Below are 16,985 nucleotides of genomic sequence, written 5' to 3'. Positions count from 1 at the left end.
CCTGCTGGCTGTTAGCGAGGCGCTGGCGCCTGAACGCCCGTTTTTGGTTAAGCATGCGACGACGCTCGTAGAGATCTTCTGCTGGATGCTGCTCTTCCATTTGCACGTGACCGTCACCACTGGAGGAGGTACAAGCGAATCTTGCTTGGTAGTAGCCTGGGCTTCTGTGATTGTGGGAGGAGTAGTTTCCATGTTGTCGGAAAGGTACTCGTCGAAATCATCAGAGTTGTAGTCGTCGAGGTTGAGACGCTCCATGGAATCACCCTGAGGTTCCGGAACTTCGGAGATGCGAACCATGAGGATTTCATGGCAAAGATCTTGAACTTCTTGTTCTTGTTTGCTTGAGGACGGATCTAGAGGGGTGCTCTGTTGGTAAGGCAGATCCGTTGGCTGCGAGCCGGAGGCGGTGGGATCTTGTGTCTTCCTTAGGCACACTATCTGTCCTTGCGTCATTGCATATATGACCAAGTTAGTGAGGGAGTCCTGATCGGACTTAGAATTCTTAGCCGAGTTGGACTCTACTTGCTTGTTGTACTGGATTAGGTCATCTAGCTCATCCTCCGAGTTGGAGGGCTACTCGGACACGGAATCGGTTAGTCCATCGATTTTAGAGTATCTGTGCTTTGGGTGAGCGAGAAGCGGGATGCCCATCTCTACGCGGAGGGTGTTCTCGTTCATCCAGTCAGTGTTTTCCTAAATGGCCTAAACGGTCAGTCTAAACGGGTTTAAACGGTAAACGAGGCCTGACCACATAGTTTAGGAGGTAATCAGTCTCCTAAATGGTTGACCCGTGTAGACGGTCATAGACGGGAAAAAACGGGGTACTCGGCCTAAACGGAACGGGTCTTGGGCGGTCATGGACGGCGTTCAGCCCGTTTTTTGACCAGTTTTGGCATTAGAGCGGAGGTGCGAAACTAAAATCTAAGCGGGAGGTTTGGGCGCGCAATTGCGCTGGGTATATGTCGCCACAGGGCTAGGGTTAGAAAAAAAATCGCGCGCTACTCCCCTACGCGAGCGGCGGCGCGGCCCTGCTTCTCCTCCAGGCGCAAGCAGCGGTGCGGCCCTGCTCCTCCCCCAGGCGCGAGCGACGGCGCGGCCTTGCTCCCCTGCGCAAGCGCAACGCACCCCTTCTCCTCCCCCAGGCGCGAGCTCGGCGCGCCCCTGCTCTTCTTCCTCTCCCAGGCACGGCGCGCCCCTGCTCCCCTCTACTCCGACGAGATCCAGGGCTCGGCGCGCCCCTGCTCCTCTTCCTCTCCAAGGAGCGGCGCGCCCTGCTCCCCTCTGCTCCGACGAGATCTAGGGGTCGGCGCGCCCCTGCTCCTCTTCCTCTCCCAGGCGCGCCACTGCTCCGGTCTCTCCCCTACTCCGACCTGCTTCGACGTGCAGCTGCTCTGCCCGCCCCTGTTCAGGTAATGTTCATCTATTTCCTCTATTTTCCCTGCCCAATCCTTCATGTCTGTCTATTTAGTCATGAGTTTTTTCATGTTTCTGCTATCCTAAAATTTTGCTATGAGTTTACTTTGCTAGCTTCATCTACTGCCAATTGCCTATTGAAGTATTGACTAGAGCTTCCAGTAAAGTGTAAACAATAGGTTTAAATCAAAGATTGTTCTTTACAGAATGTCGTCTGGTGCATCTAATCCTACTGCTGCTACTATGGACAAACCAGTGTCCCTTAAGAGAAATTCAGAGGACATAGGATGGGAATATGGAGTGCTAGTTGATCCTAATGATTTGAATGTGATCCAATGCAAGCTATGTCCTAAAGTTGCCAAGGCAGACATTTATAGGTTGAAGTTGCATATTGCTCAAAAGAGAGGACAGGTGACACCATGCCCAAATGCCACACATGAAGACATAGCAAGGTGCAAGCAAGCTATTGAGGATTCTAGCAAGGCTAAAAAGGCAAGGTTGCTGGAACAACAGGAGGTTAGAGATAATGTAGTAATTGATGTTCCATCAGACAAGGAAGATGAGACAGGGCTGCATGAAATTGGAAGCTCATCACAAGCAACAGTTGGTCCTATGGACAAGTTCACAAAGCCCCTTGATGCTAGTTCTCTGAGCAAGAAAATTCAACCCAAAATCAGTGAGCATATAATGAAGGAGAGGCTTCATAAACTGAAGAGATACATTGCAAGGTGGTTGTATGTGAGAGGTATGTGATGGCAGTCCATACATATATTCAGTTCAAGGTTACTAGCATAAGTTCAGGTTTCTAATCTTGTTTTCTCTAATTTCAGGTATACCTTTTAATGCCATCAATAATGAAGAATTTGACCAGATGCTTGAAGCTGCTGGATGCTTTGGGCCTGGTGCAAAGAAGCCTTACCAACATGAGCTGCGAGAGAAGTTGTTGCATGAAGAAGTCAGTGATACAAAGGAGATGTTGAAGTTGCAGGAAAATGAGTGGGCCAAGAATGGCTGCTCCATTATGACTGATGCATGGACGGATCAAAAAAGACGGAGTATAATGAATCTGTGTGTGAATTGCAGCATTGGTACAAGTTTTCTTGAATCAAAGGAGGCCTCATCTGAATCCCATACTGGTGAACTAATATTTTAGTATGTAAACAGCTGCATTGAGAAAGTTGGTGCACAAAATGTAGTCCAAGTGGTCACTGACAATGCCTCCAACGATATGGCAGCAAATGACATGTTGTATGTGCTGAAGCCAAACATCTTTTGGAGCTCTTGTGCTACTCACACCATCAACCTTATGCTTGAAGGTATGGGAAAGATAAAGAAGTTCAAGAGCATAGTTGATCAAGCAAAAGCTCTTACTATCTTCATTTTTGCACACCATAAGACACTCTCTTTGATGAGAAAGTTTACAAAGAAGAGAGACATCATTAGGCCAGGTGTGACCTGATTTGCTTCCAATTTTCTCACTTTACAAAGCTTGTATGAGAAGAAGGGCCAGCTAAGGATGATGTCTCAAAGTGAGGAATGGGAGAAAATAAACCAAGTTAAGAAGACTGCCAAAGGTGTGCAAGCCACAACCACATTGGTGAGGCCTAATTTTTGGAATGGTGTTTCACTTTGTTTGAGGGTATTTGAGCCATTGGTCAAAGTACTTCGCATGGTAGATGGGGATATCAAGCCATCAATGGCTTTTCTATATGGAGAGATCTTAAAGGCTAAGAAAGAAATCATGGTGGCTGTAGGAAATGTGGACAGGTCTGGGACCTAGTACCATTCCATTATTGCAATCATTGATGCAAAGATGAAGGATAGGCTGGACTGTCCATTGCACAAGGCTGCATACTTCTTAAATCCCTACTATAGCTACAATGATCCATCTATATTTGAATCTGAGGAGATCATGGATGGGTTCATTTCAGCTGTTGAAACTTTTTATCATGGTGACTATGAGAAACAAAGTCAGGTGTTGAATGAAGATGTGCACAGGTTTAAAGATCAAGTTGGCCACTTTTCCAAGAAATTTGCTCTAGCTGGTTGTAAGACTTTGAATATAGTCCGGGTATGCAGTCCAATAGTTTATTGCCTTAGATTCACATTTATTTCAGAATTTTCAGATCTATAATAAACTAATAATGTTATGCCTATTCACTTTTCTATTATTGTGCAGCAAAATGGTGGGGAAATTATGGAACACAGGTTCCAACTTTACAAAAGATGGCCATAAGAATCTTGTACTTGACTTCAAGTGCTTCTGGCTGTGAAAGGAATTGGCGTAGCTTTGAGGGGGTAACACACTCACACTACAAATCTGAAATCACAATATACTTTGATTCATTTCTATGTTCAGTTCTTCACTTCTCAATCTGATTTTATATTTTTTATATAGATTCATACAAGTAAAAGAAACAGGCTGACGTGTGAGAGGTTGAATCAGCTTCTCTTTGTTCGGTTCAATATTCTACATGCAAACAAGAAAAAAAGGCACAACAAAACAAGAAGATGGATCCCCTTTTAGCAACTGATGCAACATGTGCTCAAGCTCAAGGTTGGATTGTGGAAGGTGATGATGAAGAAGGCTCCGATGTTGAGCCTGTCACAGGGCTGAAATGGAAACTTATTGCATAAACTTGTGGTGCTGAAGAAGTTAACAAACTTCGTAGAAGTGGAAGACTGAATCAAACAAGAGATATTGAAGATGATGTCCATGATAAACCCGAGGAAGAAGAGCAAATGGATGAAGAAGAAATTGAGTTTGAGTCTGACCAAGAGAATGTGGTCACGACAGGCTATGTGGAAGAGGAAGTGGAGGATGATGACTGAATTGGCTCTTTGCTTCTTGAGCCTCTATTTATCTTCATGAGAACAATATTGTCATTGTGGTGCTTTTCCTATTTGTGCTTGTGTGAACTACCAAATGTGTTTTTAATTTCATTGGCATGTGTGCTTGTGGCTGTGTAAGAACTAAGATCTGAGGACCTTGTTTGTGTTTAATTGTGTTAATTTCTATTGCCATGTTTATGTGTGCTTGTGGCTGTTTCTGTTGCCATCTTAATTTCTAAAAATCTGGAACAGTTTTGAATTTTTGATCCTGAACACTTGTGTTTGTTGCATGTTCTTTGTTACTAACACTAATTTTATATTTTGTAGGCACATGTTCAGAGAGGGAACATCAAGCAAGAAAGAAAAGGTCTGCAACATGTGTGCAAAATTCTGTTTCTTACCAGCACTTTATGTATTTTATACTTGAAATACTTGAAAAAATGTGCTACAGTACAAACACCGTTTAGCCCGTCTAAACACGGTTTAAATCGGTCTAAACCAATTAAACACTAAACTTTGGGTCACCGCCCAGCCTCCGTTTAGCGTTTACGTTTTCATTGCATCCAGTGTAGCCATGATTGAGTGGGAGTCAGCCCTTCAGACTCCTTGATCTAGGGTTTGTCGAAAATTGACTTGCTGAATTGTTCTGGAGCTTTGGCTTTTCCCTTTTTAAGTTCGGCCAGTTCCCAAAGAGCGTTAGCATGCTCGGGTGGATTGGCCATAGCATCCATGAACAAGTCGACGTTGTCGGACTAGTCTTCGAGATCATCGAATGGTTCAAAGTTGTCGAGACCGTTCATGAATTGATCAAAATCTTGATCGAACGGGTACTCGACTGGTTGAGGAGTCCGAATGTGAGCAGGTTTCGGTGAAGGGCTCTGAGGTATCCTGGAGATAGACGGTCCCATCCGAACAAGCCGGGGGTTTGTCTCACCAGATTCTCCGCAGATTCCTCCTCCCGTTTTCTGCTCCTTGTTTTGCAGGGTGCCTTCAGCTATTTTAATGCAATCGGCGAGCTTGGAATCCACTCGATCGATTCCCGAGAGTATATCGCCCGGCCTCTTCTGTGGCGGGTTCGATACTTCTGAGTTCTGCTGTGATGTAGATGAGCCAAGAGCAGTTTTTGCAAGTTTGATGCATCCCTCTATTGATCATGAAACTCGATTTACTCCATCGAGTAGTTTTGAGTTTTTGATCTTGGGGCGTTTTATCGTCTTGAGATGATCAGGTATTTTCCAAGAGTTTTGGAAAAGTGAGGTTTTTTTGGAATCAGAGTTTGTGTCGAACTCGACTGAACCAAGAGTTCGGGTTGGAGTTGACACGTTTTCTGGGTTGACCGAGTCGAGTTCAGATAGAACTCTTTTTTCGTCGAGATCCACAGACTCGTGAATGTCGGCGAGTTGGGAGATGATTTTCGGTTTAGGCGAGTTAGACGTGACAAGGTGGCTGGAGAAGCCGCCCGATCCGTCAGACGTACATGCCCAAGAACCGAAAATAAGGGTTGTGCCCTCTGGCACTTTGTTGGCGTCGCTTGATCCGGCCATCGAATTCGTCGCTGAACTCGCCGAATCCCCTACCTGGTGCGCCAGCTGTCGGTGTTTACCGCCAAACTTGCTTAGCGATACCCTTAGCAGTAAGGTTTGTAGGTAGGGATCGACTGCTCTGGAACTTGATGGTACAAGGAACACAAAGATTTAGAAAGGTTCGGGCCGCGAGTTTTGGTAATACCCTACGTCATGTGTGGTTTGTATTGCCTTAGGTGTGGATGATCGTTTGGAGGGGGTCCCTGCCCGCCCTTATATATCCGGGGGAGACAGGGTTACATGGAAAGTCCTAGCCCAGTACAGTTGAAATTCTATTACAACACAATCGGGTAGTTTCCTTTGTACTGCAGCTAGTTCTACGCCTATTCGGGTAGTTACAAAAGAGGTAAGGTACATACATAAGCTATCCCTTACTCTAGAACATTCTATGCTTATAAGCAGTTCCGCTGCCTCGGGTCTGACACAAAGTGAAGGCTATCAAAAGAATCAGCAATCTCCCCATACTCCTCAACAGTCCCAGTATTTCAACCTGCAGCAAAACCGTTTAGGCAATACAACAGGTGCACCAGTGCGGACTTACAATCCAATCATGCAAATTCATCCCAAGGGTTGTTTCAGATGTGGTGAACTGGGGCACTATGCCAACATCTGCCCGACACGCAACATGCAGACTTCTCAGATTCAGAAGAACAATGGTCAAAGAACTGGACATCAATCATCTCAAGTGCACACTGGGAATCCCAACTATCAAGGCAACAGGAGTCAATAGAACTACAAGCGTGGTCGAGTGAATAATTTGACAACAGAGACAACTCAAGACACTTCAAATGTTGTGTTCGATACGTTCGACGTCAATTCTTAATCCGCAATCAGTTTTATTTGATTCTTAAATTGGAAACATCACAAAAAGTCACTCGGAGAAAAGTAATTAGAATGTGTAAAGTACATTGGAATCATCATTCAAAGGATGAAGCTACATGAGAAAAAGAAGATGAGCTTTTGCAGAATTCTCTCAGTTGTTCTCTAATCTTTCCGAATCTCGAGGACAAGATTCTCTTTAAGGGGGTAGAGTTTGTAACACCCAAAATCACATTTGGTTTGAATTCCAAAATTTATTTGACTAAAATTATGTTTGTGTAAAAAAAAACTTCCTTCTCCCTTTTTCCTTGCCAATCCAGCCAACCATCCCCTATCCTTCTTTCTTTCATTGCGCGGCCCAATTCTTTTTTTTCTCGGCCCAGTTTGCCTGCTCGGCCCATCTACCACACCAGCCCAGCTCGTCCCTCTCCTCTCTCTCTCTCACCGACGCCCTGGGCCCACCCGTCAGCACCCTCTTCTTCCTCCAGCCGGTTCCCGTCCCCCATGCCGAGCGCCGCCCGAGCCGCTCCCTTCTCGTGGCCGCTTGCCTCCTTCTCCTCTGCATCGCCAACTCCTCGTCTTCCCCTTCCGTTTCTCCTTCCTCGATCAGAAACGGCCGCACATCTTGGCCTTAATGGCCGGCCACCATGTGCTCGCCGCCCCTTCCCCTTGCCGTCTCCTCCCCTTCCTTCCTCGGTCTACAAAAGGCGCACCCAAGCCCCGCCTCGCTCTTTTCCTTGCTTTGGTGCCCCGCCCTCGCTCTCCCCAGTCTCGCAGCGCCGCCGCACGTCGTGCCCGGAGCGCCGCCACAGCTGATCTCCCGCTCTTCCGCTCTTACTCGACAACAAACCACTGCCGGAGCTCTGCCTTGAGGTGAGAAAGGTAGCCCCCTCTTTTTCCCTCTCCCTCTCGCTCTCCCTCACCGGCAATTGCTTGCCGGAGCACCGCCGCACCACCGCGCCGCCGTGTGCCATCTCCGCTGCTCGAACTCGCCTCCTCGACCCCTCCATCTTCTTCCTCGTGCTCCCCTCTCCCTCCTCGGCAATTCCGCGCGCGAATCCGAGCACCGGAGCACCGTTCCGGCCTGCTCCAGCGAGGTCGCCACCGCGTGCCGCCGTTCACGGGCGCTCGTGGCCGTCGGCTCCGCCCGGAGCCGAGCCGAGCCGCTGCAGCTGCTCGCCCGCGCGAGCCAAGCCGCCGAGCGCCGAACCGAGCTGTCCTGATCGCTTCTCAACCGCCCGATCTTGATCCTACAGTCCAGATATAATCTAGACCGGAGTCAACAGAATACATATCGGTCAATTCTTGCCGGTTTTGCAGAAGAGCCCCTGAACGCTTTGAAAATCAACCCGCCATCCTGATCAGTTCAAAAATAATTCCAAACAAGTCCTTTATTTTCTTTTTTAGACCTGAACTCTTTCAAAATTGTATCCGCCATCCTTTAGCCTTTGTTTTTCAATCTAAACCTTATATTTAAGGTTTATTTATGACCTAGCCCTTGGTTTCTTTCATTCTAGCCCCTGGAAGTTCTGTTTCTTCGCAAATAAGCCCCTGGAACCTTATTTTGGCCATAACTTCCTTGTTTCAACTCCGATTTCAGCGATTCTTGCGCTCACGCAATCCTTGCAACGCGTACAACATCTTTGTCAACATATCTTTCTCTGTTTTTACTGTTTTATGTGTTGTTCCTTATTTTGTTGTATGTTTGCTTGTGTGATTGTGTAGACGACACGCCGTTCGAGGGAAATCAAGAGTAGCAATTCGAAGAAGAAGAACAACAGTTTGGCAAGGAAGGCAAGTGGACTTCTCCCCCTGCATATTCCATTTTGTCCCAATAATATATGATAATTCACTTTACTTTATTGTTGAATTGCATAAATTTGATGGGACACCTATTAAGGACTTTACCTAGTCTTTTACCCCAAAACCTTGAACACCGGGTTTAGTATATCTGTTGGGTAGAAATGCTTAGTTGCTTAACTTTGGAATGGTAATATCATAATCTTTTGAGAATGTTATTCATGCTTTATATATGCTGTTATGTTGTGGTTAATTACAAGATCATATGATTTAATTGGAACATGGAGAACCACCCAGGAAAACAGTACAACCACAAGGACCACATGGCTCTGGTCTTGGCTGATTAATTAGAGACTCTAGTTTGAAGCGGTCTTACCGAAAGGGCAAGAGGAGTGGCGGTTGTCGGGGTATAACCCGGTCCTCTTGGGATGTGGGCTTTGCTAAGACACTATGCCCATTAGGGAGGTTTATACTCTGCTACTGCTCCGGAAACCTTAGCGGACTACTTCTTACTAGGGAATCTTTGTAAAGGCCTCGTAGTGTCCCTATGCAACCACACCTCGGAAGTGTGGTATTGTGCCTGATCAGCACAGCGTGGTTGGGTCCAAAGTTCTTTTTAACTTTTACCCGACTTGTGGGTAAAGTGTACAATCTCTGCAGAGTGTTTAAAACTGATATATCAGCCGTGCTCACGGTCATGAGCGGCCTGGACCCTCACATGATAACTGAACTTGAAGAATGACTTAATCTGTGGTGCTTTGGTTTATATTGTTGTATCATTTATGATCTATTGCTTAAGTGGGTTGGTATAAACTTATACCTAGTAAATAGGTGCTTGCTAATAAAATTTGACCAACTAAAATGCTAACTCCTATAAACCTCAGCTTTTCCTTGGTAGCCTTGCATCTTCCCCCACTTGCTGAGTACCAACCATAAATGTACTCACATTTGCCTAATTGCTGCTCAAAAGAGAATGTTGGAATGGAGAACTACATCAACTTCAAGAAGTTCTAGGCATGCGTTCACCAGTCAATTGCCTATGGGATTGGATGAAGCTTTGTTGAAGATATCGTATAGGATATCGGTGGAACGTCTAAAGACCTTCGCGTCTATTTATCGGAGTGTAATAAAGTTATTTACTCTCTCTTGCTTACGTTTTGGACATTGTCTTTGATATATTTCACTTATGACGTCTATCATATGTGTGTAAACTTGATCCTGGCGCACATATGAGATGCATCTGGTTTCTTTCTGAAATCGGGTGTGACAGTATGCTCATAACCAATGATATGTGGGTAATTTTTTTGACCCAAAAGCCAGTGAAAAGTAGAGGGGAGTGGTGCTTTTGATTTGTGCTGCAGTGAAAACTGATTTTGGGTAAAAGCACATGTGACTTTTGAACCCTTTGGTTGAGCTTTTGATTTTTGGAGGCAAAAACCACAGCCAAAAGCCCAACCAAAGGCACCCTGGCTTTAGTCCACAATAGATAGCACAGTGTTAATATGTTGTACATGAAAGCAAGTTAACATTATCAACTCATGAAATCATTTGTGTAACTGTGCTTATTTGTTTCATGGTCCAGTATTGTTTTGAATTGCGAAAAATGTGTACATATAGCTAGGTGGTAATGTATTACTCCCTCCGTTCGAAATTGTAATTCATTTGACTTTTTTACCTCAAGTTCGACAACTCGTCTTATTCCAAGAAATTGTACAAATATAGTCAAATTTCAGTCACTGTCGAAGAACTTTTATGGATAAAGCAAGCCAAAGCAAAAAAAGTGACATTTTGTAAAAAAATTAATAAGACGAGTAGTCAAACTTGAGGTTAAAAAAGTAAGGAAAAATTGGTTGTGTAGAATAAAAAGATCACGACTTCTGTAAATTACAACTAAAAAGGTTTGCACCCATGAAATACCATCTAAAGATGCAAACGTTTACTCGAAACTACCAATCTGTTAGATTTCCCCAATATCTTTGTTAACTTGGACCAAAATACCCTAGTCTCCCCCGCCACCCCTCCCTCTTCCTTGCCGCAGTGCTACTCCTTCTTCCCCTGCAGCACGGCCGCGACGATGCTCGGGATCGTCCCATCCCCGCCGCCCCGCCCCTACCGTGCGGCGGCGCCATAGCGACGCTCGGAGACTGTTGGGATTTCTTAACGTTCACGAATAAGATCCGCAAGTGCACAGAGATACCATTGTAGCACTTAACCTGCTAGTATTCCACGAGGAATGGATGTGTAACGGTCTTCTGGCTATGTTATCCTTGAAGAATGAGAGATAGGATTGCCTTTGGGTAGTGTTGTTTTTATCTGAAAGGATAGAATCAAGGAAAGGTAAACTCAAGGTTCCACTCATTTACTTCAGGCACCGATTTGACCCTGGTCGGCCAAGGCTCTCCTACTATTAGCTCTATTGCAAACCCAAATGTAGAGGAATTTGCTAACCATGAAGATTGTCTCCATAGTGAACAAATAGGGCTATCACCACCTACCGTCTACTCCTCAACACCGTGGGGCTCGAAAGAAACAAAGGTAATCTAAGATCTAGACACCACGTCTATGCTATTGACTACTACTCAAGTATTGCGTAGGGTTATCCTGTCTTTATTAGGGGCCCTCTACTAGAGTATCTACTAGAACTAACGGTAGACCCATAAACGAATGAAACCAAGAGAGTAGCTTTACCAAGAACTAACCGATAGACGAACTCGGATACTTGATCAAACGAATCGTATCCGTCGAGGTACAAGGTCGAAAAGAGGCCGACAAATTTGTGTTGATGGTTAGGAGCGTCACGAATAGAATCTGCAATATCGTCGCAGTTTTCACCCAAGAATATTCCAGGATATCGTATCCACTGAGATACGTGAGTATACTATCTAAGTCTCGAATTCGTCCAAGGACACCACACTATCGAAGAGGTAAGGGGCAGAGAGGATTTCTAAGGCTCAGCATCAAAGGTAAGATAGAGTTTACTATTTGTTTACTTCGGGCTATTAGTTTCGCCTCAATAAACTAGAAGTTCTGATAATAAGGCTTCTATCGAATGTGGAGGGTTATGATGACACTAAACTGGGCTGCCACCAGCTTCAGGCTACCTCTACAAACCGTGGGGTCATACAACAATCAACAGGTAGAGTCTAGTCGACACCACGTCTACAGCGTCTTCTACTAACTCTAGAGTTGTATAGGATCATCCCTCTTTATCAGGAGTCCTACTCTAGAGGCATCCACTGAACTAGTGAACTATTGATCCCATTAACAACTAGGGTACTAGCACTACTTATCTAAGAAGCTAAAGCATGGGCAAGATCATGAACACTTACTATAATTGATAAGTATCTGTCGAGGTACAAACCGGAGGAGAACACCGGGGGTCGACAACCCTGGCACCTCCCCAGCTTCCCCTCACTCTCTCCCTAATTTCTAAATTCTACCTAGCCAGTACAAGGCTTCCAAGGAGAGCCTCCAACTCAAAAGTCAGAAGAGAGTGGATGTGTTGTTTTGTCTCATCCTTACCCCATGTTGGGTATTTTAGCGTCGCGAATAAATTCGCAAGCACACGGATACCGTTGTAGCTTTCACCTTAGAGTATTCTAAGGGTTATCGAATCCACAGGGAACATGTGTGCACTAACTCCTATTCTAGTCGGTCCAAGGACACACCAAGATAGGTGGCATTGGCAGAGAGGATTTCTACAATAGCACTATAGATGAGTTAAAGGTCGACCTCTCGGACGCAATACTCACTTCGGGCACTAGCTTACACCTGGTCTGCCAGGCGACTACAGCCAATAGCTCTACGCTATGTCCGAACATGGAGGATTACAATGGACCAATAGGGTCGTCACCATCTACGGCCTACCTCTAACAAACCGTGGGACATAACACAAACGAAGCATAACCTTTAGCCTAGGTGGCATGAGGTTTTATCTGAAACTTTATGGGCTCATCACATATCTAGACACGACGATACTAGGTCTGTTTAGGTGCACTCCACTCCACCAAATTCAGCTCTAGTCCAAAAAAAATATCCAAACAAGACAACCAACTCCACTCCACTCCATAGAAAACTAGCTCCACTCCACAAAAAATAAGAAACCCCTCAAGAGATGCTACACCAAAACATGGAGCAGGTGGAGTTGGAAAAAATTACCCACCATACCATCCATTACACAAAAAAGAAACGATTCGCTTCTTGTTTACCCCGAGCCTTGACCACCCAACGGCCAGTTCTTTTGGACTAGAGAGTCCTGCGCTCCCTTTTCTTCCCTACCTGCAGAGCAAATGCTAGCGCCACTGCCTCCTTCCACAGCACCACCCCCTTGGTTTCTGCGCGCCACCGCCAGCAAAATGGCGGGCTGCAGAGGTCCTCCGCGACGACCGGCCGCCGATTTGACCCAGCTCGCAGTTGAAGGCCAGCTAGCAGCGCCCTGTTTCTCCCAACTTGAAGAGGATGTCGGCGCTGGCGGTGCGAGGTGTGGCGGTGGTCAGGCACGTGGCGCTGGCCACCCCCTTGCTGGCCCTAGCGATGGCGTGGTGGGCATGGATGGCCAGGCGAGGCGGGCACCAGCCTTGGGTGCAGACCATGCAGTAATGTTTAGCGGTAGTCTGCAGACCATGAATAAAAAAAAGCAGCAGACCACTCAAATCTTGACCTTGAAGATGGCCCACGTTAGTGCAGACAGCCCACAGGCAATGGGCTTCGGAATTAGCAAGCCCACGAGAATTTTTGGAGCTAGAGACTAGCCAAACATGTTGAGGTGAAATGGGTGGAGTGGAGTACAAAGGTGGAGTGGAGTTTTGGGAGTGGAGCTGGTTTTGGTGGAGTGGAGTACTCCCAAACAGGCCCTAAAATTCCTCCTCTTGAGCTTGTACATGGTCAAGATGTTGTTTTGCCTGTTGAGGTGAATCTGGACGCTTATAAGTCGGCTAAACAAAATAACCTTTCCTCTGTTGATTACCATGACTTGATGATGGATAACATTGATGAGGTGGCCGACAAGTGTTTGAAGGATTTGAAGAAAATTGAAAAGGATAAGCTTTGGGTGGCTAGAGCTTACAAAAAGAAGATAAAAAGTAAATTTCTTCAGGTTGGTGAGCTGGTTCGGAAGACAATTTCCACCTCTTGGAATGAAAAGTAACAAGTTCGGCATGTGGTCGTCAAGTTGGGAAGGTCCATACAAGATTATCAAAAAGATCATCTTCGGAAATTCATATATGGTGAAGACGCTGCAAGAAGAGCGTTTACCCGGGGGCTCTTAGTGGAAGATCCTTGAAAAAATATTATCACAATGTATGGCAAGACGCTTGAAGGTGAAGATGGCTGATATATGAATATATCGCCCTTACTATTATTTTTAGGCCACTGTATTATGTGTAAAGCATAATTCTTAGGATAGGTTCTGGTAGTTCCTTTTTGGCTTACAAAGCTCATCAAAAAAGGTAGCGGGCATATGTTGACAGCTAAAATTGGCAAAGACTATGGCCAACCTATCTGACCGGTCAGACTTTTCTGGCCTGTGTAATCTGAGTAGGTTTAGATTTGTAATTAGGAATCTTTTTGTAAACCGACTCGTGAAGGGGTATGACTTCCCGACCTTATATACGAAGGCTAAAGTTGATTGAGTGGTCCTTTATTTTGTTCTTCCTGCTTTTCCAACCTAATCACAATTAAATCAATACATTGTCCTTTATTTTTTTTATCTTCAAACCCTAGCTTTTCCAACCTAATTAATTATGTTCTTCCTGCGCCTTTACGGCATTTGAAGGCATCTTGAGTGGTCTGCCGACCTTAGGGCAACCCTAGCTCCATTAGCTCCAATGGGGTCCCTCTCGAGCTTGTGTGGTTTTAGGTCTTCGCGGCATCTCTGTTCAAATCAGTCTGACCGGCCTGCGCAGGACCTCGCTGGTGTGGATCATTTGCGATCTGCACGTGCTAGCATTTTCGTGTATTGACCAAATTTGCGTCAACACTTTGCACATCAATCATTGATTGATAAATTTAGCAGGAGTGAACGATACTCAAAACTTACTGTAATCAATATGTAGCAATAAAGAGCAGATGCATGCAGCATCGATGCCACCAGCATATTAGTTGCATCTACCAAACAATCAAGAGTATGGTACGTTGCTTTGTTCTCAAGATAGCATCCCTGACAGGGCCCTCTAGTAAAACCCTAGCTATCTAACTACGAGGTGCATGGGCATGCAGGCACACCCCATTGATGGAGGCTCAGATGCCTAGGAGCGAGCGCGAATCTATCGAGGCACGACAGCAATGCTTCCGCAACAAGCATGGTTCTGTTTGCCATGTTTGCTAGCTGTAGAGATCGATTATTGCAGCCATGGATGCGTCGCAGAGGCTGGCTGGTTCGTTGACAGGAAGGAATAGTGCAGGTTGTCCATGATGTGACCCGAAGCGCCAATCTTTCCTTCAGTTGCCACTATGAGTTTGAAACCGTGAACAGACTGTTCGTGTTTAGGCTATCTTCTAGCTAGCTCTGTCATCTTAGAAAAATTCCTTCGGTAGCTGGAGGGGCAGCTACCGAAAGCATATAGTCACCGTCTCACAGACACTACTACAGCACTTGCTAACTAGAGGGGCAGCTAGCCAGCTACGCTAGACCCTAGAATTGTCGCACTATACATCCTGCATCTGCAGGTCCCTTTAGCTCCAGATCTCACACGCTTCGGGAGTTTACTCGATGTCCATGGATATATACATGAATGTTAAGGTAGATAGCAGTCATTAACCTTGCTCTCAAATGAGTAGTAATCATTAACCTCTCTCATTTTGTACCAAACAAAACTATAGCAAATGCACATGTGCTACATTCTTCCTTGATGTTTTTTTGACGGTGTCATCTTCTTCTTCAAGGAAAACTACTCGAGCTTCTTTATTATTACATCGTAACAGCCTAACACGACATGAGCAGCAAAATTTTTGAGCACATAGCAACTATCTTCTATGTTATGATTACACAGACGAATCCAGTTTTGCGGTTTATGTTTTCTCGACTTCCTTGAATGTCTTACTATTATATGTGACCATCTAATTCTTTATTATCTTCTCAATCAAAAGAATCAATAGCTCGTTTCATATTGCAAAGAAAGTCAATTATTAAGTTTCTTTTTATCATAAGTTCAGTTTTGGCAATAGCTCTTTCTGGCCCACCTCTATTTTTCTTCAACTAATTAATTTCGAAACTACAAGAATATGTGAAATATAACAAAATCTCCTAAAATTTGTGTAAGAACACTGGAAATGTTCTTGACAGTAGACTTCGGTCAGGGAAACAGACATGTTGGCAGCAGTAATTTGGTGAGAGTACTATTGCTTCCTGTATCCATCTCCTGGCATGTATCTTCACTTTCTTGGTTGAAGGTAAAAAAAAATTCAAATAATCATTTATTTATGTACATAGGTAGTAAACGTGTTGTCATATCCCTTCATCAAGGTTTTAAATTTTTTTTGAAATCCTCTCATCAGATTTGATAATGTATGTCAATCCAGTTACAATATATGAGTAAATAACATAACAACAAGAATGATAGCAGATGAATTTTCATTACATTTCTCTATTTTTCTTCTTGTTGAAGTAAAAGTTTAACAACATTGGATGGTGCCTAGACAAGAGATATATGTTGATAGACTATCAACAGCCAAGGCTGGCACAATACAATAGGTTTGGACGTCATATGTAGTTCGACCAGATTGGGTCGACCTGCGGATTTTGGCACTCTTATAGCAATGGTTTGGAACACGCAGTGCATCTAACTAGCCAAGGCCTTGACAGAACTAGGGCAATGAGCAGCAAAGTTGTTCAAGTAGAGAAGCAAAAAAGGGTCATCAATGACAAGGGGAAAGAGGATTCAACAGTTTCCTTTTGTCATATGGTTGCGCACTGCCAAATATAGGGGATGGAGTGTCCGGTATCCATGCATGACAGAGTCGTAAGGATAATCAAGGTCTAAGAAAATCGTGCATGTGACAATGATGGCCCACAATATGATTCTTGACTACTAAGCAATATAATCGCCTTACAGAATGCTGAGATTCCACGGTCAAACTAAGAGGCTATATAGTTGCTATAATAATAATGAGCAAAACAAAATCATCGCTATTGATCGGCCACACGAGTGGGTTGGGCATGCACGTGTCTGTGCAACTGGGGAAAATAAAGATGCTATTGATCGGCCACACGAATGGGGTAGGTGGAGAGAATTTGGGAAGAGGAATTCTTGGCATGACCTAAAGCCGACGAACAGTGTTTGTCTTTACGCCTGTTATCCGGCAAAAGTGTTCGCTGGAACTTTAGAGGGAAACATGGTTAAACATCCTACTTCTATGCAATATTGTCAAGAAGAAACATGTTTTAGTGGCAGAAGTGCAAAGCACTACTACTCTGAACATATCATTTCACTAATAGAGAAACCTACATCCATCCCTCTTATTTATCTGGGTAGATTATAGACCCGGGACTAATGAGAGCATTAGTCATCTCGGTCTAAATTTTATAGACGTCAAAGAACT

The 16,985-nt window shown here is 44.7% G+C and overlaps 1 protein-coding gene and 1 long non-coding RNA gene across 2 annotated transcripts; both read left to right on the top strand.

Moving 5' to 3' along the window:
* The first annotated feature begins 1,219 nt into the window (after positions 1–1,219).
* Positions 1,220–4,431, top strand: LOC120670820. Its single transcript, XM_039950986.1, has 5 exons — positions 1,220–1,409; positions 1,620–2,158; positions 2,244–3,484; positions 3,593–3,711; positions 3,812–4,431. Exons 2-3 carry the CDS (start codon positions 1,621–1,623, stop codon positions 2,564–2,566), a joined length of 861 nt encoding a protein of 286 aa, XP_039806920.1. The 5' UTR covers positions 1,220–1,409; position 1,620; the 3' UTR covers positions 2,567–3,484; positions 3,593–3,711; positions 3,812–4,431.
* Positions 4,432–7,129: 2,698 nt separating this feature from the next.
* LOC120670821 lies at positions 7,130–9,644 on the top strand. The gene is made up of 2 exons (XR_005673382.1): positions 7,130–7,520; positions 8,373–9,644. It is a non-coding gene; the product is annotated as an uncharacterized LOC120670821 (long non-coding RNA).
* Positions 9,645–16,985: the final 7,341 nt, after the last annotated feature.

This window comes from Panicum virgatum, chromosome 4N, assembly GCF_016808335.1.
Source record: "Panicum virgatum strain AP13 chromosome 4N, P.virgatum_v5, whole genome shotgun sequence".
Lineage (NCBI taxonomy): Eukaryota > Viridiplantae > Streptophyta > Magnoliopsida > Poales > Poaceae > Panicum > Panicum virgatum.
This window is presented reverse-complemented; position numbering and strand designations above follow the sequence as displayed.

Excerpts from the sequence above, each read along its gene's own strand:
- LOC120670820 (XM_039950986.1), top strand. The coding sequence starts at position 1,621 with ATGTCGTCTGGTGCATCTAATCCTACTGCTGCTACTATGGACAAACCA. Across the intron at positions 2,159-2,243 it reads AAGGTGGTTGTATGTGAGAG|GTATACCTTTTAATGCCATC; the intron begins GTATGTGATGGC and ends CTCTAATTTCAG.